At 38.7% G+C, this 27,309-nt stretch overlaps 1 protein-coding gene across 1 annotated transcript; it reads right to left on the bottom strand.

The window, feature by feature from the left end:
• Positions 1-883: 883 nt before the first annotated feature.
• LOC117165673 (uncharacterized) lies at positions 884-19,954 on the bottom strand. Its single transcript, XM_076627262.1, has 7 exons — positions 19,804-19,954; positions 19,455-19,552; positions 19,044-19,197; positions 18,017-18,162; positions 17,665-17,890; positions 17,369-17,593; positions 884-1,172 (listed from the first exon to the last, which is right to left on the bottom strand). Exons 3-5 carry the CDS (start codon positions 19,141-19,143, stop codon positions 17,831-17,833), a joined length of 306 nt encoding a protein of 101 aa, XP_076483377.1. The 5' UTR covers positions 19,144-19,197; positions 19,455-19,552; positions 19,804-19,954; the 3' UTR covers positions 884-1,172; positions 17,369-17,593; positions 17,665-17,830.
• Between the last annotated feature and the right edge of the window lie 7,355 nt (positions 19,955-27,309).

Genomic DNA, 27,309 nt, shown 5'->3' with positions numbered 1-27,309 from the left:
GCCGAGACTTCACCCAGCCCGGGGAGTTCTCGTTCTAGTTGCTGTTCTTGTACAACACCCCTTTCTCTGTTCAACGTTATTCTACTGTAAGTGCCAAAATTATAATAAAGTTCGATAAAAGAGAATTAATAGTTGGGCTACGACTCAGCTTTCTTTTCTCTCGCAACCCAAGTATCCATTTTACGTGACACCGGCGTCGAATGAAACTGGATGAATGTATACAATATCATACCTGAAAGCATTGTTAGAGGATCATTATAACACGTATGCGATAACAAGCGGGACAAAGAATCAGCGCAAATACATATTCTCAATACATATAATTCTCGAAGCGTAAACTATATACATATGCTTTTCATTGAAATTTTCAATACTAGTCGCAAATTATTTTTCAATTAATTTATTATTTAAGTCTTTATATATCAATTCTCGACGAATAAATTACTTAAATTATAGAGAATCTATCTTCAGACAATAGAGAATTCAATATTTTTGGTCGTTAAGTAATTTACAAATTTCTAAAACGATTACGTTCGAAGTTTTGGACAGTATTTGAAGTTTCTAACATGACATTAAAAAAAAATAAATAAATTTTATGATATAATTAAAAAAACATTGTAGTCTATCATAATTTCTATTCCGTCAAATTTATTAAAACGCAGTTTTCTTCTGAACAGAGTCAAAATGTCCGTCTTGAATCGAGTTCAACAGCTTAACGATCGATCGAGCGAATGATAGCTGTGTAAACTAGCATGACACAACGTAAACTTTAGATTAGATCTCGATCCATCCACCAGCCGTATTCATGCATGACATGAATATTCTGTTTCAGCTCTTTATAAATTAATCTGTTAAAACTTCCCTAAAGGACGATCATTTTTTATTTTTCTAAGAAAAATAATGACTATTCGGCGTTAAAATTAACTTTATTTCCATTGGATTTCTAAACTGATTTCATACACTCAGAGATAGTTCACAGTATCTTTTAGATTCATGCCTGAATTCAAGAAAAATTAAACGTATAACTTATGTACTAGTATCTTTCAAAAGGTTAAAGTTGACAGAATTGAAGGAATTGGTTCTTACCAGTTAGAAAGACGGGAATGCTAATGAAAAACCCTCCGACAGCACATATCCGGCTGATGGATGATTTTTGCAGGTACTTGTTACTCCTGAAACAGACAAAATTTGAAGTGAAAGTCAGTTTCACGATTCTATGATAATTGAGCGAAATATAAAGGAATCAGTTTTTTGTTTAACAGCCAAGAATCTTTCAAAAATTCTACTGTAATTGATACTTCAAATATATTTAGTCAGACAAAGGATAATCATAATCGCAACGTTAATCTTAACTTTAATTCAAGGATCAAACAGTATCATTATACATATAAAAGTAAACATAAAGTCTATCCACATTATTGTTATTATTATTATTATTATTATTATTATTATATGTTATTCTATAATTGATTTTTATTTCTTTATTATCAATATTATTCTATTTTCTATAATGATTCAATTATAGATCTTATTTTTTGTCAATCATATTTCACTGAAAAGATCACTTTGAAAATAATCTAATAGTAAAAAATGAAAAATAATCTTTTTCTACCTTGTCTTCATTTTTTACAAACTCTGTCCACCGCCGTAAACCTATTAAATGCATGAAACGACAAAGCAAAGCTGCTTCACATAATTCCCCGCTCACGCAGTGTCAATCAGCTCACGACCGCAAACGATACTGCTAATTTCCAGCGACCACGAACGATTTCACCGTAATTGCCGGTGTGAAATTTACCAATACGTGCTCGAATTGGTCAATAATGGATAGAGCGCTCTTGCACACACTAATCTACCAACAAATAATATTGACTCAATTGAACAACAGCGCCTAGATTAACGGACAAACCGCATGTTCCAAACAGATTTACAATCACGGCAGAAAATACATGCCGTTATAGATGTTTCCTGTTCAAGACTAATTTCCACGCGTTAAGAACATTGTAACCGGAATCTAGGAAGAACTAGCACTTCCTGGAATAATACTATTGTGTCCTCGATGAATGTCTCTCCGCAATGCCCTCGAGTGAGTTGCTTTTGTCTTTGGTCGTACGACGTCCGGGATGAGAATTCGGGGAACGGTTTTGCGCTGCTTTAATACTCGCACAACCATCCATCCATGGGACTGCATCTTTTTAGGAGGACCAGTGATTAATCTTTTCCCACTCATTTTCATCTCTAATTTCTCATGAGGCTAAGATTCCTGCATCTTTTATCATAATAATTTATTAATACTATTAATAAATTGAGACAATTTTACACGTCGTATTTTGCGTTATAAGATGACTTGTAATTTGTAAAATTTACCTGTAAAATTCCTTTGTTTGTTTTACCGAAGCAATAGTTGGCATTTCTATACGACAATAAGAATTTGTTAATACTAATAATTTGTAAGGTTATCATGTTATCATTCTTCTAATGGATAGTATATTATTGAAACTTTTTTTAATATTGAAACGCGATATTTTTTTGGAGAAGAAGTGCATAGTAGTAAAGAGTTGAATTCTACGGACGTAAAAAGTGGACATAACATTTTCTGTACATGGAGTCGCCTGGCCTAAACATTTTATGATTTCCGGGCAAAAAACAGACGAATCCAGCGCTGATTTTAAAGCAGCTTCATCCAAATAAGCCACAATAAGAAATTCCCACGAAACAGTTGCGTTCATCCCCTTTCGAGGTCGCCGACCTCTTTGAATGCGTTTCAAGTGCGTCGTACCAATGAAACTTCGAGTTTTAGACTAATTTCTCAGCCTTCTGCGTTAAATTTAACCTTCCGCGTTAGTGTATTTCGGACGAGCTCCTATTTTACGCTTTCGTCGACTTCACCAACGTAACACGCAGCATCCGCAAGTAAAACTGTCTCTTAAATTTGATGTGACACCGATACACGACGAGAAGAATCACAATGCCATTTTTATTCCACTTCGTTAATTTTTCGTCGTAAGGTTTAGCTGTAAATAGGATTAAAAAAATTTAGATTAACGAGGAATTTAAAATTGATCTGTTAAATCAACAATTTCAACAATAGATTTTATAAACCTCAGATTACTGAGAAATTATACACATTGCAAAATATTTACCATTGGTTACCCACGCTACACGTAAATTTGATCAATCTACCAATGCACTAACACTGCAATAAATTTCTATTGCAACATTCCACGCTCCTTTGCCGCACCTTAAACTCCTCGCTAGATTTATTCCACCTTAAAGTGTCACATAACTCCTACGACACCGATATCAAATCTTAAACTCCACCAAATTCCAGAGAAACTTGATTTCGTCGAAAGTAAGAGATTAAACTTAAAAAGCAATTTATTTCATCTTTAAACTATCCCAAACTTCTTAAATATAATTTATATATATATTTCGGAGATGAAAGAACACCGGAGCCTTTGGAATTTTGGATAATTCCGCAACATTGTAACCTAGAATCTACTATAGCTGTAATTGAACAATTGTAGTTATTCAACCCGATTGTAATTGTTCGAGAGTCGTGATAATGAGCTTGGGCTCGAGGCGACAGTCAGTCGCCGAACGTAGCCGCGGTCACGGGATGAACGCTTTGTCTAACAAAGGTATGGAGTAATTCTATAGCTCTCCTTAAAAGAAATATTCGTGGCGACACGCGACAGTAAACATTCCAACGGTTTCTGTCCCGTGGCTCGCCACGCGCAGACCCTATTCTTCGAGTAAGATGATTGCCAGATGTCGATGCGTCTCCGCAGTACATGTTCGGCTAGCCCGAGGGCCCGTTATAAATCTTAAGGTTTAGTTAACTAAAGTCCTTCAAACAGACAAACAGTCTCTGTCCCAACTACGGGAAGATAGGGGAGACATATTTTTCAAAGAGCGGCGTCTCCCACTAGCAACTTTCCCTCGAGGGCGGCTAGCATCTTTTTCTAACCACTGATATGGAGATTGACCAATTAGCAGCAACGTCAATTTCCCTTACTTTCTGAACGAAGGCTTTTCTCGACGAATCCGATGATCTCGTATCCTTAGACACACCCCGTTATAGTTTTCCTCTGTGGCATCATCGGGACGGGAAAGGCATTCTCGCTCGCGATCTCATCGATTAAAGAGTAACGCCTTCGCGATCAGTGATTATTTTCAAACTTAGACTTTGTGAGTACGTTCTGTTGTCATCCCGTTGGCCGCGGATTCGTTATTGAGCCCGAGAGCATCGTCACTAGTGTCGCGAGTGCCGAACTGCCGTGATCAATTGTCAAGACTGTAATAATTCTATCATTGCAATAAACTACGCCTGTGTGTACCGTATCAATGGCTAATCCTCGAGAAGATTCATTTGACGCCCACAACCCCATTCCCAGTGACGATCCGACATCAGAAGTGGGATCAGAACGGTTGCGAGCGCTGGAAGGGCAGGTCGCTGTCATGAACAACCTAATTCATACGCTAATGCAACGACCAAATACGGGAATCACCAAATTACCACATTTTAACCCAGAAGTCGCAGGCGCCGACCCAGCCGCGTGGTGCGCGGCTGTTAGTAGGGCCATGCAGAACAACCCCCTGCGAGATGACGCGCTATACTCTGCCTTAAGTGACTCTCTACAGGGTTCTGCAGCACATTGGCTGGCACGAATGACGGGAGACGGAGAAGTTACTTGGTCTAAAGTTAAGGAACGATTCCTTATACAGTTCGGTGGCCGAGAGACGACGTCCTCATCGTTAATCAAGGTATCCAGGGAATCGCGGGGAACGGGCGAATCCACGGGGGCGTTTGCCGGCCGTGTCCGTTCCCTCCTGCAGACGCGGTGGCAACATTCTACGCTAGACGAAATACTTAACGCTGTCACTCTCTACATATTAATTCCACACGACCAACGTCTTAAACGATTGGCCCTCACGAGCGATATCAGAACGGAGGACCAATTTCTGAGCGAAATGCGATCCTTTTGTTACGAAGAAGAGTCGACATTTTCGCCGAGAGATGCACCGGCGGAACCCGAAGCTAAGCGACGCAAGTTATCGGGCCACCAGACGAGGTGTCATTACTGGTACCCTCGGACACAGAATAAAGGACTGCCGCAAGAGGATGCAGAATGAACAGCAGAGGGATGCACGACGCCAGGAAGGAAGCCGACCGGCCGCACCGTCCAAAGCGGTTTGCTACAGGTGTCATGCGGAAGGCCATATCGCATCTAACTGCCCGGCACGACGGGACGGTAGACCAGGCCCCAAGGATGAGCGTAAAGTCAACTCCTGTGTCACGTAATTTTTGGGTTGGTTGGTGAAAATAAAATATAGTTGAGTCGTAACACAACTATTAACTTGGTTTTAATCAACCTTTATTATGAATTCAGCAATCACAATGTAACACGCACTGAATTAACATAAATCACAATTCACTCCAACCACGTTATGTCAGACTTAGTTACAACGATACATTAAGTACGCGACTTATAAGAGTAGAGACCGACATAGATATGTTGACTATTCTAAGGATACAGAATAAGTGAAGTCTTACTGACGATACTGTGTCTGAGGAAAGCTAGGGGTGGGGGTATCTAAGGACAAGGGACGGAATTTACGACAGGAAATACTCGCTTGGTCCGCACGACCTTAACTATAAAAATGCCAAGTGCCCCTGGTAGGCACTTAAGACTATTGAGGGTGCGCGCCAGGGATATGCAGGTATCTGGGTGCCATCCTGTCCGTGGTGTATGGCCTGGTCTCTGATATGAATTGACGTTACACCTGCGTGGTGGAGTCCCCAGCCGGTAGTTTGTCATCTGGGTGAGTCGTTCCCATTTTACTTCGATTCCGGAGCCGAGTGCTCATTAATTAGAGAATCTGTCGCTCCGAAATTCTCCGGTAGGAGAACGACAGATATAGTAGTTATGCGAGGAATAGGAAACACCTGCGTTAAGAGTACATCCCAGATCTTATCTACGGTACGCATTAACTGTTTTACATTGGAGATAACCTTCCACGTTCTGGCCGATAGTCACTTGCATTATGATATCATGATTGGCCGCGAGATCTTAAGCCAGGGTTTTGATGTAACTATTACACGGAATAGCGTCGATATTTGTAAAACGAAGACTATTAATGCCAGTAGTAAAACCTCCGAGGACGAGATCAATATCAATGCGGTTGACACTGACGTGGTTGGTAATGATAAAAGTCGGTTAATTTCTGTCCTCAAGAAATTCAAAGATTCATTCATTACGGGCTTCCCACGTACTCGCGTAAGCACGGGCCAGTTAGAAATACGGTTAATCGATCCTAATGTTACCGTGCAAAGAAGTCCCTACCGACTTAGCGAAGAAGAGCGTAGGATAGTGCGTGAGAGAATAGACGAGTTAATTAGAGCAAAAATTGTGAGGCCGAGCAACTCACCGTTCGCGAGCCCTATCTTACTTGTAAAGAAGAAAGACGGCTCAGATAGACTGTGCGTAGATTTGCGGGCATTAAATAAAAATACGGTCGCGGACCGGTATCCCCTACCCCTCATCGCGGATCAAATCGCGAGATTGCAGAAGGCGAGATACTTCATTAGCCTGGACATGGCCAGCGGATTCCACCAAATCCCCATTCATCCCAATTCGACGGAATATACGGCGTTCGTTACACCCGACGGGCAATACGAGTACGTGACTATGCCCTTCGGATTGAAAAATGCACCATCCGTTTTCCAGAGGGCCATTCTCAACGCCTTAGGCGACCTCGCGTATTCGTTCGTTGTTGTTTACTTGGACGACGTCCTAATTATTGCCGACTCAGTAGATCAAGCCCTAGAAAGGTTGAGCATCGTATTAGATACCCTCGTGAAAGCCGGATTCTCCTTTAACTTTTCAAAATGCTCCTTTTTAAAGACATCGGTACTCTACTTGGGATATGTAATTCGTAACGGAGAAGTCCGTCCAAACCCGGGTAAAATACAAGCCTTGAGTTCTTTACCTGCACCGTCGACCGTCACACAACTTAGGCAATTCATAGGTTTGGCCTCTTATTTCCGAAACTTCATTCCCAAATTTTCACAAGTAATGAAACCCCTGTACGCACTTACCTCGAGTAACAAGAATATACCTTGGACGGATAGGCACCAACAGATCAGATAAAAGGTAATTTCCGTCCTGACTGACGCGCCGGTGCTAATGATATTTGACCCCTAATTACCCCATAGAACTACATACGGACGCTAGCTCGGAAGGATATGGAGCCATTTTAATGCACAGGGTCGAAGGTAAAAATCGAATAGTGGAGTATTATAGCAAAAGGACTAGCCCTGCGGAATCTAGGTATCATTCCTACGAATTGGAAACGTTAGCAGTTGTAAACGCCGTCAAGCACTTCCGTCATTACTTACACGGACGAGAATTTCTCGTTGTCACCGATTGCAACTCCCTGAAAGCATCCAGTAGTAAGGTACACTTGAACGACAGGGTTTACAGATGGTGGGCTTACCTGCAAACTGTTACCTTTGACATTATGTACCGGGAAGGTAAACGAATGGCCCACGTAGATTTCTTTTGGCGAAATCCCGTAGACTTGGATCGCAGTACGTTCAGCAAAATTGTAGAGAAAGAAATTAACCTAACCGAAATCTCCGACGATTGACTACTAGCGGAACAACGTCGCGACCCACAAATTTCCGAGATCGTCGATAAATTACAGAACGAAGAGCTCGCGGAAGCTCATATGAGAATATGAGTTACGGTCCGGCACCCTTCATCGTAAAATACAGAGAAAAGATAGAACTCTCTGCCTGCCCGTCGTTCCGAGAGGGTTTAGGTGGTCTGTTATTAACCATGTGCAACAGTCAATTATGCACTTAGGTTGGAATAAAACGCTTGAGAAACTGTACGAGTGTTACTGGTTCGAAGGAATGGCGGAGTATGTTCGCCAATTCGTAGAGAACTGTCACGCTTGTCAAGTTTCGAAGGCCAGTCCAGGTAAAATACAAGCTGAATTACATCCTATACCTAAGACCAGCATACCTTGGCATACAGTTCACGTGGACATAACGGGCAAACTAAGCGGTAAAAGTGGTTCGAAAGAGTATGTCATTGTTTTGGTCGACGTCTTCACTAAATTCGCATATCTGCATCATACTCGTAAAGTAGATTTCCTTAGTACCGTTAAAGCACTTAAGTACTATATTTTTATTCGGCAGTCCCTGCCGGATAATAGCGGATTAGGGAAGATGTTTTACGGGCAAAGAATTTCGAGACTTTTGTCAAGATAAATACATAAAACTCCATTTAATTGCGACCGGAGCTAGTAGGGCCAACGGACAGGTAGAGCGTATTATGAGTACGCTAAAAAACATGTTCACAACAATAGAAACCACCGGGCGGTCCTGGCAAGACGCGATCGGGGAAATACAACTGGCCTTAAATTGTACCACCAACCGCGTGACTAAGTCAAGCCCGTTGGAACTACTAATCGGTAAAACAGCGAGACCCTACGGCTTATCCCTACCCGACAGTATCGAAGAAAGAGAAGTAAATATCTCCCATGTAAGACAGCAATCATCGAGAATACACCTAATGGCTCCATTCACAACCAACACACCAACTGGCAGCTCTTCAGAGAAGTCTTTACACACTCAACCTCAGCCTTCACCCCACTAAAAACAAAGGAAGATATCGAAGCAGCCACGGAATACTTAAACACGAGCATAATAAACGCAATCCGCCTCTCCACACCGACAAAGCCATCTAACAGCAAACAAGAATATCCCCAATACATACTAAAAAAAATAGCAGAAAAACGTAGACTAAGAAGAGTATGGCAGACCCATAGAACACCGGAGGACAAACGCAAACTTAACAACGCAACTAGAAAGCTATCCAGAACCTTAAAAAACTATAAAAACGACTGTTTCCATAAATACCTCGCCAGCTTATCCCCCACAGCCGACGCCAACTACTCACTATGGAAGGTCTCCAGGAAACTCACACGCCCCCCACAAATAATCCCACCTATCCGCCGTCCGCAAGGTGGATGGGCGCGAAGCCCTATAGAAAAAGCCGACCTGTTTGCTAAACACTTGTCAAAAGTATTCAAACCCCATTCCCCCAAAGCCGCCGCGGACGTTACTGAATACCTGCACACCCCCTTCCAAATGTCCCCTCCTATCGAACCCTTCTCCTCTGCAGAGACTATAGAAACAATCAGTCGCCTAAACCCCAAGAAAGCAGCAGGGCACGACCTAATAAGCAATAAAGCAATCAAGGAACTTCCCACAAAAGGGATAGCACTCATCACATCGATTTTTAATGCTATCCTTCGCCTGGAACACTATCCTAAGGCCTGGAAAATCTCATTGATTACCCTCATCCCTAAACCCGGTAAACCGATATACGAAACCTGCTCCTATCGCCCAATCAGTCTTTTACCTACCCTGTCCAAACTATTCGAGAAGATGCTCACGAACCGACTCCTTCCAATCCTAGAGAACTTGAAAACACTCCCAGATCACCAATTCGGCTTCCGAAAACATCATTCTACAGTAGAGCAAATCCACCGCTTAACTCATACGATCAGCCAAACACTCGAAAAGAAAAAATATTGCTCAGCGGTTTTCCTAGACATCCAACAGGCATTCGACAAAGTATGGCATGAAGGGCTACTATACAAGCTTAAAAAGATCCTACCTCACCCCTACTACTCCATCCTAAAATCCTACCTAATCAATAGACAATTCATGGTTAAATGCCTAGACGCCACTTCCGCAACATTTCCAATAGAAGCCGGCATACCCCAAGGTAGTGTCCTCGGACCCCTACTGTACTCCATCTACACTGCCGACCTACCTATATCAAACGATATAACAATAGCGACATTTGCAGACGACACAGCGCTATTAGCTACCCACGCAGACCCGGTAATAGCCTCATCCACTCTCCAGCGAAGTCCCGACTCCATGGAAAAGTGGTTTCACAAATGGGGCTTCAAAGTCAACGAAAAGAAATCCTCACATGTAACCTTCACGCTCCGAAAACAAACCTGCCCCCAGGTCACCATCAACAATGCAACAGTTCCTAGCAGGGACACAGTCCGATACCTGGGCATGACCCTGGACAGGAGACTAACGTGGAAGACACACATCTCAGATAAAACGAAGCAACTAAAGGACAAACTAAAAAAACTCTATTGGCACATGGGCCGACGCTCCAAACTAAACATACACAATAAAATTACCCTCTACAAGACCGTAATAAAACCTGTCTAGACCTACGGAATCCAACTATGGGGAACAGCAAGTAACTCCAACATTGAAATACTCCAACGCTTTCAATCGAAAACGCTAAGATCCCTAATTGACGCACCTTGGTATGTAACCAATGAAACAATACACCGCGACCTCAAGATACCCACCGTCAAAGAGGAAATAGCAAAATATAGCGACAGATATAGCAAAAGAATCAACAAACACCGAAACCCCCAACGCCAGATTCGCAGGCTGAAGAGGCACTACCCGCTAGACCTAAACGTTAGATTCATTTAATTATCCAAATTAAGCATATGCACTTACTTATAATACTTATAAATTATACCTATCTATAATAAGTATTAACTTATTGTAAATAAACAGCCATGTCACTGCGCCACGCCAGAAAAATTACTGAAAATTCTCAACGCAAGAATTGATTGTAATTTCAACAAATAAATAAAAAAAAAATGTAAGACAGCAGGCGATAAAGAATATAGAAGCAAGCGTCAAATACGATAAGGATAGGTTCGACGAAAACAACGCTAAAATAGTTAGGTTCAACCTTGGCGATTTCGTATTACGTTATAAAGGCATACCATATAACGTAATACGTTCTAACGTCATACCATATAACGTAATACGTTCTAACGTCATACCATATAACGTAATACGTTCTAACGTCATACCATATAACGTAATACGTTATAACGTCATACCATATAACGTATTACGTTATAAAGTTATAGCATATAACGTTATACGTTATAACGTCATAGCATACAACGTATTACGTTATAACGTTATAAAATATAACGTAATACGTTCTAACGTCACACCATATAACGTAATACGTTATAACGTCATACCATATAACGTAATACGTTATAACTTCATACCATATAACCTAATACGTTATAACGGCATACCATATAACGTAATACGTTATAACGGCATACCATATAACGTATTATATTTCTGTTAACCGACTGAACAGTTTACATTCATCTGTTTTCGAGACGCCGCGCACACACATACATCAACACGCTGATATTCACTTACAAGTATCTCTACTACACATTTAACCCAGTCCAACACAGAAAATTATACATATCTCAACAAATGTTATAAATTAATAGTTTAGACGTTATAAATTAATTGCTTATATGTTATATATTAATGGCTTAAATGTTATAAATTAATAGCTTAAATATTGTAAATTAATTTCTCAAGTATTGTAAATTAATGGCTTAGACGTTATAAATTACTAGTTACAATGTTGTTATTTGATATTTTTTTTTATTTACCTTATATTTAAATTCTTCTTGGATGTTCACTGTCCGGAATTTCAGGCACGAAAGAGCTCGCGCGCGACTTCCGCGTTCCTTATATATCTTGACAAGGTGTCGAGATGTCAATCAAACGTTAACGATCTCTTGACATAGGAAAGGACGGGTTTTCCATTATAACAAAATCAAATTGAACAATTTTAATCGTAATTTTTAATTTTTATCGTAAATTGGCGCCTTCGACGATTTAATACGGTATCCATTTTTATCATTTTAATAGTTTCTACAAACTAAGACTAAATTCACACCTCCTTGATACTAGTTTTCGACTATCAATTAGTTTGAACAAAAAGGGAAAAGAGCCTAACGGCAGTCGATGACGTTACTGTGAAATATGTTATGGTATTTAAATAATCAGCCAGATAAAATTCATATTAATCATTATATTATATTATCGATATTCGTTCATTTACTCGTGCTAATTACAAAATAAAATGTTCTCTTTTCTTGAATAACACCTACATCACCGTCTGCGATATTTAAATTTCTTATTTAATGCTTATTTAAAAGTCAGGTACCTTTTTAATTCCTCTCAAGTTAAACGAGTAAATTTACTCGTTATAATTGTAACATAAAATGGCTATTTTCTTCAATACCACTTGCATCGCTGTACGTGATACAAATATTAATTATGTATCGAATAATATGTACCAATTGGCTGTAATCGCGGTTAGGTATTTCTTCGTCTGATCTATCAAGAGATCTATTAGGCTATTAGCGAAACACTTATTGATTCCTCAAAGATGTATCTTAACTTAAATCTTAAAGATTAACTAAATGATTATATTTGATTAGTATTCGACAGTGTCTATCATATTCAGCCATCTTCTTTTATAATTGATACTGCTCGGATCAATTATTTTATAATAAATTGCAGATTATGCCACGGTATATTATAAGATATTTGTCTATAGCTCCTTTTTTCTAATTCATTGATTTTATTAGTAGTCTCGTTGGTTTTTCCTGTGAGTATCTGCTGTACGTACATTTCCATTATGCTCAGATTTTTAACATCGTTGTACGAATATGTGCGTGTTCTAGCAGTAAACATTGGTTTCGTTAAAATGAATGTAAGTAACCTTGGAATTATAATTGTAATTGACAACGATGACGATTAAGAACGTGGTTACACTTAATCGTGTGCATGATATTATCAGAAATTGTGATTGTAATTAACAATAATTCAAACAAAATTCAAAGAATTGAAATACGATATATCACCTATTTATATGCTTCAACACCTTCTTTCTTTTTTTCTTCTACGTGGAGAAATCCTCATGGACACTCCGCTGCATTCTGGAGAATTAGTGGAGTAGTTCCAGACTCCTACTGACAAAAACTCCACGGTGGCCAACCTACACGTTTGGCAGCAGTGCCCGAGACCTCTTGGAAATTACTGCCGGTACACTCCCCGCGTCTTCTCGTTAGGCCTATCCTATGAACTAACTAACTAAATGTGGCGTTAGGGGAGACGATTGTCCTCCCCCCCCCCCCCCAAAGTAGGCCTACCCAAATTTCAATTAAAAGTGAGTGTGTTAAGAAGTTATAAATACCCTGTTTCGAGGAAAGTTTTTTCTTTTTGGCGCAGAGCGCTTGTCACGCAGGAGAAGCCGCCAGTAACGAAAGGCTTAACCCGCCACGACACCCGATCGGGTCTGCGACGTGTGATTGTTTACGCCATGATGCATGTTCTCTTCCTCGGGCAGGATGAGTTCTTAAGCCACGTCGCCATCTACGTAGCCACTGACAAGTCAGAATTTACCAGCCCCACCGACTTGGAGGAGGAGTTGGCACTTGGCACTACTGGGCGTGAACAGTGCAATGATACCACTAGCACCTTTGGGACCCAACATGCCTAGGTATCCCTAATAACAGCGGAGATTCGTGGAATTCAATATTTAACCTCGAGCATTAAAAGTTCTAACTCCATTGGATTTGACAGGGTCCAGGATTAACACAATGCAAATCAGCTGATGTGCGCTGTATAAAGCAGCCAATATGGAGTACAATGCGCATCGAACTGCCTCTGTATCCCGAATAGCAGCGGAGATTCGTTGAATTGAATATTTAGCCTGGAGCATTACAAATTCTAATTGCATTGGATTAGACAGGAAAAAGAGATGACATAGTGCAAACCGACTGAAGTGCGCTGTATAAAGCAGCCAATGTGGAGTACAACGCGCATCGAGCTGCCTATGTATCCTGAGTAGCAGCGGAGATTCGTAGAATTCAATATTTAGCCTTGAGCATTAAAAATTCTAACTGCATCGGATTTGACAGGCAAAAGAGATGACAGAGTGCAAACCGACTGATGTGCGCTGTGTAAAGCAGCAAATGTGGAGTACAACGCGTATCGAATTGTCGAAATTTGTCCAATAGCAGCGGAGATTCGTAGAATTGAATATTTAGCCTTGAGCATTAAAAATTATAATTGCATCGGATTTGACAGGAAAAGAGTGAACATAGCGCAAACCAGATGATGTGCGTTGTATTTGGCATCAAACGTGGAGTATAACGCGCATCGAATTGTCTACATATCCTCAATAGAAGCGGAGATTCGTTCAATTACATATTTAATCTTCAATATTGATAGCTGTGGTTGCATTGGATTTTACTTATACTATATAACGTAATGCGTTATAGCGTTATACTGTATAACGTAATACTATATTACTGAATGTACTCTATTACGTGAAGGCTGCCAACTTAATACGCGGCGCTTCGTTCCGCAGTTCGTTTACTTTCTTGACCAGCGACTTCTTCAGAACTCTCTGGTTGCGATTCCTACTGACGACTGGTTACGGGCAACTGCTGTGTTGACCCACTTGCCTCCTTTCTATTCTTACCATATCCCCACTCTACCTGTCTTAATATCCGTCCGCGATCATGGTAACGTTCGCCTTCTGCTCAGCATGTGAAGGAACGGCAAAACGTAATATGATATAACGTAATTCAATTTAACGGAATACGTTATAATGTAATGTATTATAACGTAATACTATATCTCGTAATCGTAATGGCAGTCGCCTACCCCGTCCAAGAACTCCTCGAACGCTGTCCATTCGCTGTTGGGCGACACATATACGGCCACTACCACCATTCCTGACCATTCGACCGCTGCGTATCCTTTGCCGCGCTCCAGCGGATCCCTGTGGGCGGACGATGCCGGCGCTGATGTCCAGGTGACAGCCGTCTGTATCTCCGGCGCAGTCCGGAGCGTCCAGGACTCTGTATGGCTCGGCCACCACCGCTAGGGCAACCGTGCTCTCCAGAATGGTTTGGAAAAGCAGGTCTTGACTGTCCCAGATTGTTCTGGAGGGTGCGCACCCTTAATCTTAATCACCTAAGTTCATGGCTTCAATCGCCGCTTCCTCCGCTCCAACCTCCTTGCTCGCGGCTTTAGGAGTCAGGGATTTCCTGCCGCCATCCTTCCTTGTTACCGTTTTCTACCGCGGACCCATCGGTCGACGGTATGGTTCTGTACAAAGAGAAACTTAGAAACGAATTAATCGTCCTGCGTAATGTCTATCGTGATCGTGATGTATGTGAAACTTTCCAAAGTGTCTAATTAGTCGTCATTTGAAGTTGATTTTGAGTTGATAGGGCGAGCCTATAATTCAATGTTTCCCCTTGACAAAAGAAATTGTATTTTGATGTTACTAGCGGGTCCAGCCGTTGATACATGTTAATCGACGTTACGATCGAACCGGCCGCGGGCCATCGTTCGATAGATCTGTCGCGGCACTCGACAACAAATACCGCCACTAACTAATACCGGACAACGGTAGCGCAGTGGTTAGCGCCTTAGGTTACGAACGTTCGGGACTCGGATTCGGATCCCGGCGCCCGTAGTCCGATTTTTCTTCCACGCATCTAAATTAGAAAAATATAGCAGTACCCCAGCAGCGACATCTACAGCCAGCAGCTACAATTATTACAGACAACATAGACGCCTCAGATCGAATTAAGATCTATTTGCAGATGCTTCGATGAGAAATTATCCAAATGTTTTTCAATAGCTTTTCTACCCCTCCAACATCATTTTTGCCGATTGAAAGTATAAAATCGTACACGAACGTACCATTTCTCCCTTCTTATTAAAATATTATACTATTGTATCATTAAAATGTTGAAACGTTAAAATATAAAATTTCTTTCATCGAGGCATTAAGGTACAACCTGTTATCGTTCTTTTGTTAAGATCTCTTCGATAGAAAAAATGAAGCTTCTACATCTTTTATTTCATCGACAAAACGTTGTTTTAATTGAATTGTTGAGGTTCTTTTGATCAAAATGATACCGAACATGAAAGTAACCCCGAAAAGTTCGATTAGACGCATAGTTCGATTAGCTACGTTGGAGATGGACTTCCTTCGGACATGACATTCTGAGATTGAATACGCGAGGCTTCTTTTCGCTCTAACATATACAACTTCCATCGTTTGCGAATTAGTCCAAGTTGATGCAGGCACCGCTACGAGGGTGTAATTAATTTCTAATTTCAATATCGTGTTATATCTCAGTTGCTTTCTGTGTTCCTTATTGTTACGTTCGATGTATATAGAACGTATAACCCCAAATCAGGTACTTGCCGTCAATTTGTAAACAGTGATTGTTAACAAATTTTAAAATATGATGTAGAAGAAAATGTTCATCACGTTAAAAATGAAAATTGCCGGACAAAATAGAAGAAAGGCCTCGATGTAACAATATAGATAATTGCATTGTAATGACAATTCTGCCCGAGCAGTCGAGGTAAACAGGTGCGAGTAAATGTGCTCCAGTGTTAGTGCGATAAATAGTGAATTTAGGAGGTTAAAACGTTAACGAACACTGTCACATGGTAAAAGTTTCAAAATGCAACAACCAATACCGCCGCCAAACAAAAAAGGGTGACATGTTTCATAAATGAAGCTACAAATACGTTAAGCAGAAAACAACCAATTAACAAAGAACAGGAAAGCCTATAAAAGAAATGGAAACGTTGCAAAAGCAGGAAGAAAACAGCTACAATAACGAACTATCCTATCAAGATGAAAACTGGAAGGTAGCAACAGCTCACAAAAGGCGTAAAATAATCCTAAATACAAGCGCTATAAAAGTTCCCGATACAGAAATGCACCAGTGGCTACAGGACATCCCACTCCGAAATTCTTTCAGCTCACTGATAAAAGACGGAGATACGAGTTCAGAGGAAGAAATGACAACACATATCGTTAAACCACCACCGATCTACATTCATGCTCAAATAACAGATACCCTTATTGAACTATTAAACAACACTGTCGGAAGAGAAAACTACAGTATAAAGGAATTAAAACTGGAACAAGTCAAAGTGCAAACAAATACTCCAAAAATCTTTCGAAAAGTGGCGCAAGTATTAAACATACTATACATCATACATACCAGCTCAAAACAGAAAAGAACCACAAAGTAGTAATTAGAGACCTATACCCAAGAACAAACACCAAAAATATATGCAAGGAACTAACAAAAATCGGGCACCAAGTAAGAACAATAAATAATATAACCAGATACGATACAAAACAGTCATTGTCACTGTTTCTAATAGAACTCACGTGGCGTGGAGTCTGCTTTGTGTAGAGAGTCGCCGGACGTAACAAGTAGATATATTTACGAAGGCGTTACCGAAACCAAGATTTCAATATTTACGACAAAAATTAGGTCTGAAAAATAACAATGATGTTAAAAAGTAATCGTTTGTAAAGATTTCGAGTGTTAGGGAGGGTGTTGAAGTAATACTCACTTCTAGGAAAACTACATCTTCTCTAGCATTTAGTTCTCTTAGTCCCTGATGTTATTGAGTATTGTTTAGCTCTAAATCAATTTGAAGGGCCTCTCAGTCTCATAGCCTTTTTTAGGAATATGCCATGCACAGATGGTGCAGCAGGGTATATATAGACGGGCCAGTTTTCGTAATTATATAAATACCCATAGACTCATGGCTTCGAAGCTCTGTTGTAATGTAACGCTGCCACAGTGTGGTTCTGGATTAGTATACACTGTACTTATACTTATGCTTATATTTATACTTATACTTACAGTTACACTTATACTTAAATATATTTCTGTTACACATTCATCACGCGTTGCTCGAAGAGATAACTTCAACAAAGGTGGTTGGAAAATTCTTCAGCTTGCTCTTTGGTGCTTCTGGCTCATGTGTTGTCCGTTAATCTGATTGCTGGGATTAGTTTAATTGGCTCCTTTATTTTGTTCGTGGCTTTCCATAGGAAATAGTTGGAATTCTCGTACGCAGAAAGTGAATCTATGAATTTTGAGAATTCGTTATTATTATGATCTTTTATTTTACTTTCTATTTCCTTTGCAAGTTTGTTTAGATGTTTTTTTGCTTTCACGTGCTCTATGTTTTTGTCATTTTGCTTTCGCTTACCTTTTTCCCTCTGATTTTGTCAAGAAAGTCTTGCGGAATTATTTTTGTTTGCCTGTTATTTGGTTCATAAGTAGTAGTTGCCAATGCTACTTCTATAATCTCTGTCAATGTACTGCCTGTTCGCAGTGGTGCATATACTGCTACATCTGGAAGTAATTGCCGTTAGTTAGTATTGTAACGGTGGTTGCTTGAGCGTATTACTGATGGATTTGGCTATGTTGGTGTTAAGGGTGGCGATTGGTTAGTTACTTGTGCATAACTTCGGCTACCAAAGGTGTTGGTGTTTCCATGATTAGAGTTCTATACATATTGTATTGTTTGCTGTTGGATCTGATTCCGTAATATCTACTCGCTGTATGTTCTGCTTCGAAGCGTGTAGCAGGAGGGTGTGAGGAAAAAGCAACACCATGTTAATGATCATAGAGATCAACTTTTATCTTAGATATACGATTATTATGATTATATTATTCTTATTTTATATCTAACTAATGTCTAATAAATGTTATATAAAATAAATATTTTTTCATTATTAAAATCCTTTGTAAACTCTATAATTATATTATAATTTAGCTTCCTCAATAAAGAATTTAATAACATTGAAAATTTTTAATCATGGGTAATATTTTAAGTATGACACTATTTACGTATGTTATACGTAATGTTAATAGTTACACAATTTTTTAATAAATTAAGAAAAAACTAAAAACAAACTTACTTTCCAATATATGCGTCAAATATAAAAGCATTAAAGATATGTGTACATATTTAATTTGAAAATTGTGGTCTTGTTAAACTTGTTTGTTAGTAATAATAATGCATGTTTAATAATGGTTCATAATTAATATTCATTTAAACAATGCTTTCTGTAATAAATGGAGTATTGTATCTACAATTGTATCTACAATACTCCATTTATCTGTATCTGTACATCTGTATCTGCTTGAAATAAATGGTGAGAAATTATAATAAATACATAATATAGTATTAGTTATTGAATAAGTTTACTGCTTTAGTTTATATTCTTTACTTTTAGTGCTTTCACCGAAGAATGGCGCCAAACACAAAATCCTAGCTACTCGATCGCAGTGTTCAATGGTGACCGATTGGTAAAGTACATCTTGCGACATTAAGAACCTTATCTTCTTTACAGCAGTTAACAGACCTGTGTGTACAACTATGGCCTAGGGAAATTAACAGCGTAAAGTCATTAGTGTCTAATTTTATTAATGAAAACTTAAATACATTTTTTATGCCTATTATATATTTTTTTTAAATACTGTATGACTGGAATAATGTAATGCAAATATTTTGTTAAACATAATATATTAAAAATTGGATTTATATTCAATTACATTCTATTTTCCACCAAGAGTTACGCAATTAATTCGCAATTACTCTCTTCGTTTGGGATCGTTTGGAAGATAATACATTTTCTTACCACTCTTTGACTTGTTTCTGCATCCCTTGGCTGAGTAATCAGGCATTTGAACTAACGTTCCAAACTTAAATGTTAATTCTGTATGTTCTCTATGATGACTGCAAAAATTTGTAATAAACACGAAGTATAAATCACCTTAAAGTAAAAACGGATAACACCATACAGATTTAATTACTAAGATGTGTGTAGCTCAAAATTTGATGTTAATTTAAAATTGTAATATAATTTATTGTTAAACTTTGCAAAAAAGTTGTATTTTCTTTTGAGGTTATCTTTAGCAATCTTATGAAAAGGTTATTCAACTATTATTTATATCTATTAATAAGAGCGACTTTTAATAATATCTTACTTTTTCTTATTATTCTTTATTTCCGTCGTTATATACACTCCAATACACGGTAAATATTATTACACTTTGTTTACAGACAACTTTGTAAACGTATACTTTATACATTTATATTTATACCAATCTATACATAACTGCTGCAGGAAGCGCTTTTATAAATGGCGGAACCAATCAGCGTTGAACGAATAGATTTGCTACACTGTCCCTGTCAGGGACAGTAACTGATTCCGTCAGGTCTGTAACTGATTCCGAATTTGAAAAATCACCGTACGTGTAATCGATCCAATGATCGAATTAAACTGTCAAAATTTCCAATTAGTTGTGGAATAACAATAATTTTTTGGCCGTTATCTTTTCTGATTGAAGAAAACAGTTACAAAACGAAGTGTATTCATTGAAACTTTTATTGCATGCAATTTTGCATAAATAGAAAAGTTTTATTTTTTTAGGAGTAGAGTTTTAATTAAACAAAAATATTTATTTTGCCTTGATAAAATTAAAATTGAGTGTTATTAATGTCTTAAGACGAATATTAATGAAAGTAATCTGGGAAATACAATATATTACTGTAATATCGTGGAAATAAGGATAGCATTTTTTTTCCGATTACTTACAATTTATTAATATTAAACTGAATATAAGGATATAAATTGGACAGAGAACGATATTTATTTAACGGAAACTAAATGCAATACTCGTATCTATATCAAATAACTTTACAGTTATTTGACCACCCTCGTCACAACGAATCTAACACACACACTCTCTCTCTCTCTAACAACTCTATCAATTCTCACGACTCTACTCTTCGACGACTCAATTAGCTCTGATTCTCGCAACACGCACACTTTTCGACTCGCACACTCTGATCTTTCGGTCGTCCCGCCTTGGATAGCGAAACCGTCCTTCTTCTAACGTTGTCTATTGTTTCCCTCATACCTATGTAAGAACTACCAACTACGTGCCTTTAGTCACGCAGGCACTCTTAAATGTAAACGAACCACAGAAAGACGACGTACTCGGTTTTATCTATTTTCAACTGATTTCTAATTCGAACTACCTTACGATATTACATTACTCCTAAAACTAAGCTCTGAAATCTGAGCATATATATATACATATATATATTTGGGAAAGTCCCTTAACACTTTAATCTAGATTCTACCATAGCCGTAATTAAGCGATTGCCGCCACTCAATCCGATTGTATTTGTTCCAGATTTATGATAGTGAGCTTGGGCTCGAGGCGACAACCAGTCGCCGAACGTAGCCGCGGTCAAGGGATGAACGTTTTTACCTAACAGAGGTATGGAGTGATTCTATAGCTCTCCTTAAAAGAAATAGTTGTAGTGGCACGCAACAGTAAACATTCCAACGATTTCTGTGCCATGGCTCGCCACACACAAGTTCTATTCTTCGGGTAAGATGATTAACAGACGTCGACGCATCTCCACAGTACATGTTCAGCTAGCCTGAGGACCCCTTATAAATCTTAAGATTTAATTAACTAAAGTCCTTCAAACCGACAAACAGTCATTGTACCAACTACAAGAAGATAGGGGAAATCTATTTTTCTCACGAACGACGCTTCCCGCTAGCAATTTTCCCTCAAGGGCGGCTAGCATCCTCCTCTAACCACCAACATGGAAATTGACCAATTAACAGCAACGTCAGTTTCCCTCACTTTCCGAACGAAGGCATCTCTCCACGAATCCGATGATCTCGTGTCCTTAGACACACCCCAACGCGACGGAGACTTATTCCCTCGTGAGGTCACATTAGCTAGTTACATAGCGTCCTTACGCTCGGTGGATATTCTATGTTTTAACAAAGAGTTAGTTCAGTAATACTTGAACCGTAAACAAGGAAGTTGGGTACAACGTGGACCTTGGAAGAAGGCGCATTCTGTTATCCCGTTAATCGCGGATTCGTTATTGAACCTAGGATCATTGTCATTAGCTTCTCGAGTATCTGATTACCACAGTTACTTGCCATATTCTGTAATAATCATATTTACACTAGTACATATCTCCTCTATTGCATAACAATAATGTCTAATCCAAATAAAGATTTGTTTCACGCCCCTAACCCTAATCATAATGTGAACCCGACATATATATGTAATTAATTAGCTTTTGTTTTGTTCAATTTTCCTCTTATTGCTAGTATAGTAAAACAGTTATATCAATAAAAGTCACAACCTGCTTTCTCTCTCATACTTATCCTTCTTTCAATTCTTTAAATAATGCTCTCTTGCATATTTTATCTTAAAGTTCTTGTTAAAAAATATATGATCCGTCAGAGTTTTTGCTAATGATGTTCGCTTCGATATATGTTGTCAAGGACATTTTCCTGAGCAATTTCTAGAAGATTTTAGCGATCGCCTGTTATTCCCTAAGAAATTATCAATAAAAAATATTTATAAAAAACAATGTATAGTATTCATTTACATATAGTAGAGAAACACTGTTCTCGTTGCTCGCTCTACTCGCTCGTAAAAAGGGTAGTCCAACCTAATACCAGTTTCATATGCGAGCGAACAAGAAATTTTTAGAAATGTTTCTTTGGTCGAAAGTTAGAGAAGCCGCTTCGCTCGCATATGGAACATTGGGTTGGAATAGATTTTTATGAACTCACAGAGTTCGCGGACCGAGTGGAACGACCAACATATGTGATGTTCCTTTCAAATAAAAACTAGGAAATAAACACGTACGTCCGTATTTGCAATTCACAGTCACATATATTTACATATAGGCAGAATATAATGTACAAGGTATTAAAAAAATTATTTGTAATTGCTTTGGGGGGGGATGCTACATCTTTAAATCTGCGGAGATCTGTTGAAAAAATGATTCGCAAAACTGATTTTGAACATGATATTCAAAATCAAATTTTTTTACCGCGTCATATAGTACTTATCACGAAGAACAAATGTCTAAAAAGAATCATGGTTTGCAAATGACCCGTTCATTTGAAAAAAATCTTTAAGGTTCCATTATCCCTTAAACTAATTTTGTTATTATATTGCGATAATATATTACGAATAAAAGACAATACAAGCAGAAAAATAAAGAAATAATATAATAATGATACGATATTATTATTGTATTAATACAAAATTAATAATATTATGAACATAATAATAAGTAATAAAGTTTAGAAAGCGTGCTGAGAATTGTTCTTTGTTCAAGACCTGATGGAAGATCACAGCGTGAAGTAGAAGTTTCAGATCGTCGATTGGGGTTAGGTTGATTTCCACTCGACGCTCATTGTGTACATTGACGTAAGAAAGAGCAAGTGTCGTTTGTGCAGTGTACGTATAAATCTATTGGTGTATTTGCGAACAATAGCTTATCGAGTAGGAATTTCACAAGAAGCAGTAAGAAGAATAATACGTAAAGAAGGTCTATGTTTTTATATGGTTCATATAATGCAAGAACTTTGTACGGTAGATTATACGGTACGGTAAATAAAAAAAAACCGATATTTCTTAGACAATCTGTCCACGATACTACATATCTGACTTTAAAATATGAACAAAATCAGTTTAAAAATTCAGGACACTTTAAATACCTGTTCCTAAGAGAACAGATTTTTGCAACAGCAAAAAATTTGGCCTTGTTAATCATGTTCAGTGTTGAGGTTATTCGATGTGTAAACAGAGAAAACACGTGGATAAATTGTAAGACAGAAAATATATTTAAATAGAAGTGTAATTATAAGTAAGAATACAATTTGAGCTGGTCCAGATCCGCACGCTAGCTGTGTTACCCAATAACTGAAAACCCCGAAGCCAATCGCCTGTCTACTGTTTATGGCCTGACTTCGTCGCAGTCTTTTGTCTACGCGCTGTCAATGGCTTCAGTGCTTGAGAAAACTAAAAAGACCAGATGTAGAATTTTCTTAGAAGTGGTAACCATTTCAACATTCAGGAAATTTAGCGTTCCACTTTTTTGACAAATAAATTTTTTAACACGCTGTACATAGTAGTAGCAATATGCTTCTGTTAATAAATTTTTAAGGACTAACGAGTGATGGCTAAAATCTTCTGGAAGTTAATCAGAAGTGTGTCCTTGTCAACATATATCAAGGCCCAAGGTATTGGTGCTGGCTTCCCTTTTGTTAGTATTTATTTGACTATGTAATTGTATATATGTACTATTTGATCCGCTTCAATGTGATTTCGGCCTATTTTCAAGAAGGAAAGGGGAAATATAACCCTCCCTCCTTTTTATCGATTTACTTTCGCGTTTCGTCTCAAAATTATGTTAAATTTTGCTTGTTACAGTACCACGCCAAAAGAATTTACCTATAATTCTCAATGAGAGTTGATTGAAAATAGTTCAGTCGAGTAATAATAACTCCATTTGATTTTAGGATTGAGTTCGACTCTATTTTATTTTGAATTTCTTGAATTTCCTTATAAGATTTCGAGTATGTTGCTGGTCCGTGATTGAATGTTGCTTTTTTCACTATGAAGTGATATGTGTCATCAACGGCATCAAAAGACACAATGAGGAACCGAACGCACAAGACAAGATAGATAGTTTATTTTCTAACTGTGAGCACAGGAACTACTACATACTTAATCCTTAAAGAACAGGGTACAGTAGATAATTATTATTATTAAATAATTTCCATTGAAGTACTTTTTACTATCAACTCAACATATGTATAAATATATGTATATAAATGAAATGAATGCAAATGAATTTTAGAGAATTTTAAAGAATGCTTTGCACTGTTTCGGTAAAGTTATAATTCAGTCCTAAGCGGTACAAAGTAAAGTGTATAATTTATTTATTTTAATTTACAATGAAGAACGCAAGAATGATCATTAGATCGCTTATGCAAATAATAAATTTTCATTATTTTTAAAACTGCAATAATTATTTTAAGTTTAACTGGGAATTGTCAAGATTTATAGCTACTTCGTTTATGATTAATAAATATTGATTGGGTGAAACTATAGAACCGTAACGTCTTTTCCGATTTCAATGACTTTTGAATATGTTGTCAAGTGCATGATTGCGAACAACTACCTTCTTTAACTATCTAAGAAATCTATCTATATCATTACAATGAATTCTGTTTATAAATTACATATCATATATGTAGGGTTTACATTAGAATTATGGTTAGGGGCGTGAAACGAATCTGCGTTTGGGTTACACGTTGTCGTTATGCAATAGAGAAGACATTGACTAGTGCAAATACGATTATTATAGAACCGGACAAGTAACCGTGGTAGTTAGGTACTCGAGAAACTAATGACAATGATCCTAGGTTCAATAACGAATCCGCGGTCGACGGGATGATAGATGAACGTACTCACAAAATCTAAGTCGGACGCGTAATATTCACTGGTCGTAAAGAGTTACTCCTTTCATCAATGAGATCGCGAGCGAGAATGCCTTTCCCGTCCCGATGATGCCACAGAGGAAAACTATAATGGGGTGTGTCTACGGACACGAGATCATCGGATTCGTCGAGAAAAGCCTTCGTTCAGAAAGTAAGGGAAATTGACGTTGCTGCTAATTGGTCAATCTCCATATCGGTGGTTAGAAAAAGATGCTAGCCGCCCTCGAGGGAAAGTTACTAGTGGGAGACGCCGCTCGTTGAAAAATATGTCTCCCCTATCGTCCCGTAGTTGGGACAAAGACTGTTTGTCTGTTTGAAGGACTTTAGTTAACTAAACCTTAAGATTTATAACGGGCCCTCGGGCTAGCCGAACATGTACTACGGAGACGCATCGACATCTGGCAATCATCTTACTCGAAGAATAGGGTCTGCGTGTGGCGAGCCACGGGACAGAAACCGTTGGAATGTTTACTGTCGCGTGTCGCCACGAATATTTCTTTTAAGGAGAGCTATAGAATTACTCCATACCTTTGTTAGGCAAAGCGTTCATCCCGTGACCGCGGCTACGTTCGGCGACTGACTATCGCCTCGAGCCCAAGCTCATTATCACGACTCTCGAACAATTACAATCGGGTTGAATAACTACAATTGTTCAATTACAGCTATAGTAGACTCTAGGTTACATTGTTGCGGGATTATCCAAAATTCCAAAGGCTCCGGTGTTCTTTCATCTCCGACACGGCCTTCCTGACTATCACACGTCCTCGTGTGTAACTAAAATATCGTGTTTTCTTACATTAGATTCAACTGACATTATTTACGATTTAACTAAATGTCCAAGCAAGTCAAGGGTCCAGTGCAATAACAAAGTTTCGTTCGGAGGTTTGACAACAGAAAAATAAAAGAGAATAGGAATTTGTAATGTTATAATTTGTATTCAAAGTGTTAGGTGCGTTCTGTGAGTCGCCAGTCAGACCGTAATGACACAACAGATCATTTTCGATTTCGTACACTGGTGAACCTCAGTTTGTTGGATCATATTGCCACGTTGGGTGCATTACACCCAGAAAGCACATAAACCCACTCAACGGGTTACAACCAAAAGCACATCAACCCACTCAGCGGGTTACAACCAAAAGCACATCAACCCACTCAACGGGTTACAACAAAAAGCACATCAACCCACTCAACGGGTTACAACAAAAAGCACATCAACCCACTCAACGGGTTACAACAAAAAGCACATCAACCCACTCAACGGGTTACAACAGAAAGCACATCAACCCACTCAACGGGTTACAACAAAAAGCACGTAAACCCACTCAACGGTTTACAACAAAAAGCACGTAAACCCACTCAACGGTTTACAACAAAAAGCACGTAAACCCACTCAACGGTTTACAACAAAAAGCACGTAAACCCACTCAACGGTTTACAACAAAAAGCATATAAAACCACTCGGTGTATTACTATGACCACAACGCAGTGTTAATGATCCTCTGAGGTCAGTGTACTTGCATCGTTATTATCACCGCCGTTGTCATCACCGCAGACGTCTAACTCAGCAGGGACACAACCTTCTGGCATTTTTCTCAGTCTGTCGTGTCTGTCCTTATATGATCGTTTGCCGTCTAAGGTTTTTAGGGTATATCTATCTCCTTCCAAAGTCTCTGCTATTACGAATGGACCCCTGAATTTCGGATCTAACTTCGTCTGGTTTCTTTCCTCGTTTTTGCGTAATACGAAATCGCCAAGGTTGAACCTAACTATTTTAGCTTTGTTTTCGTGGAACCTATCCTTATCGTATTTGGCGCTTGCTTCTATATTCTTTATCGCCTGCTGTCTTATATGGGAGATATTTACTTCTCTTTCTTCGATATTGTCGGGTAGGGATAAGCCGTAGGGTCTCGCTGTTTTACCGATTAGTAGTTCCAACGGGCTTGACTTAGTCACGCGGTTGGTGGTACAATTTAAGGCCAGTTGTATTTCCCCGATCGCGTCTTGCCAGGACCGCCAGTTGGTTTCTATTGTTGTGAACATGTTTTTTTTTTTTAGCGTACTCATAATACGCCCTACCTGTCCGTTGGCCCTACTAGCTCCGGTCGCAATTAAATGGAATTTAATGTATTTATCTTGACAAAAGTCTGGA

This window comes from Bombus vancouverensis, unplaced genomic scaffold (assembly GCF_051014615.1).
Source record: "Bombus vancouverensis nearcticus unplaced genomic scaffold, iyBomVanc1_principal scaffold0052, whole genome shotgun sequence".
In the NCBI taxonomy this organism is placed as follows: Eukaryota; Metazoa; Arthropoda; class Insecta; order Hymenoptera; family Apidae; genus Bombus; species Bombus vancouverensis.
Note: the sequence above shows the minus strand (reverse complement) of the source record. Positions and strands in the feature narration are given on the sequence as shown.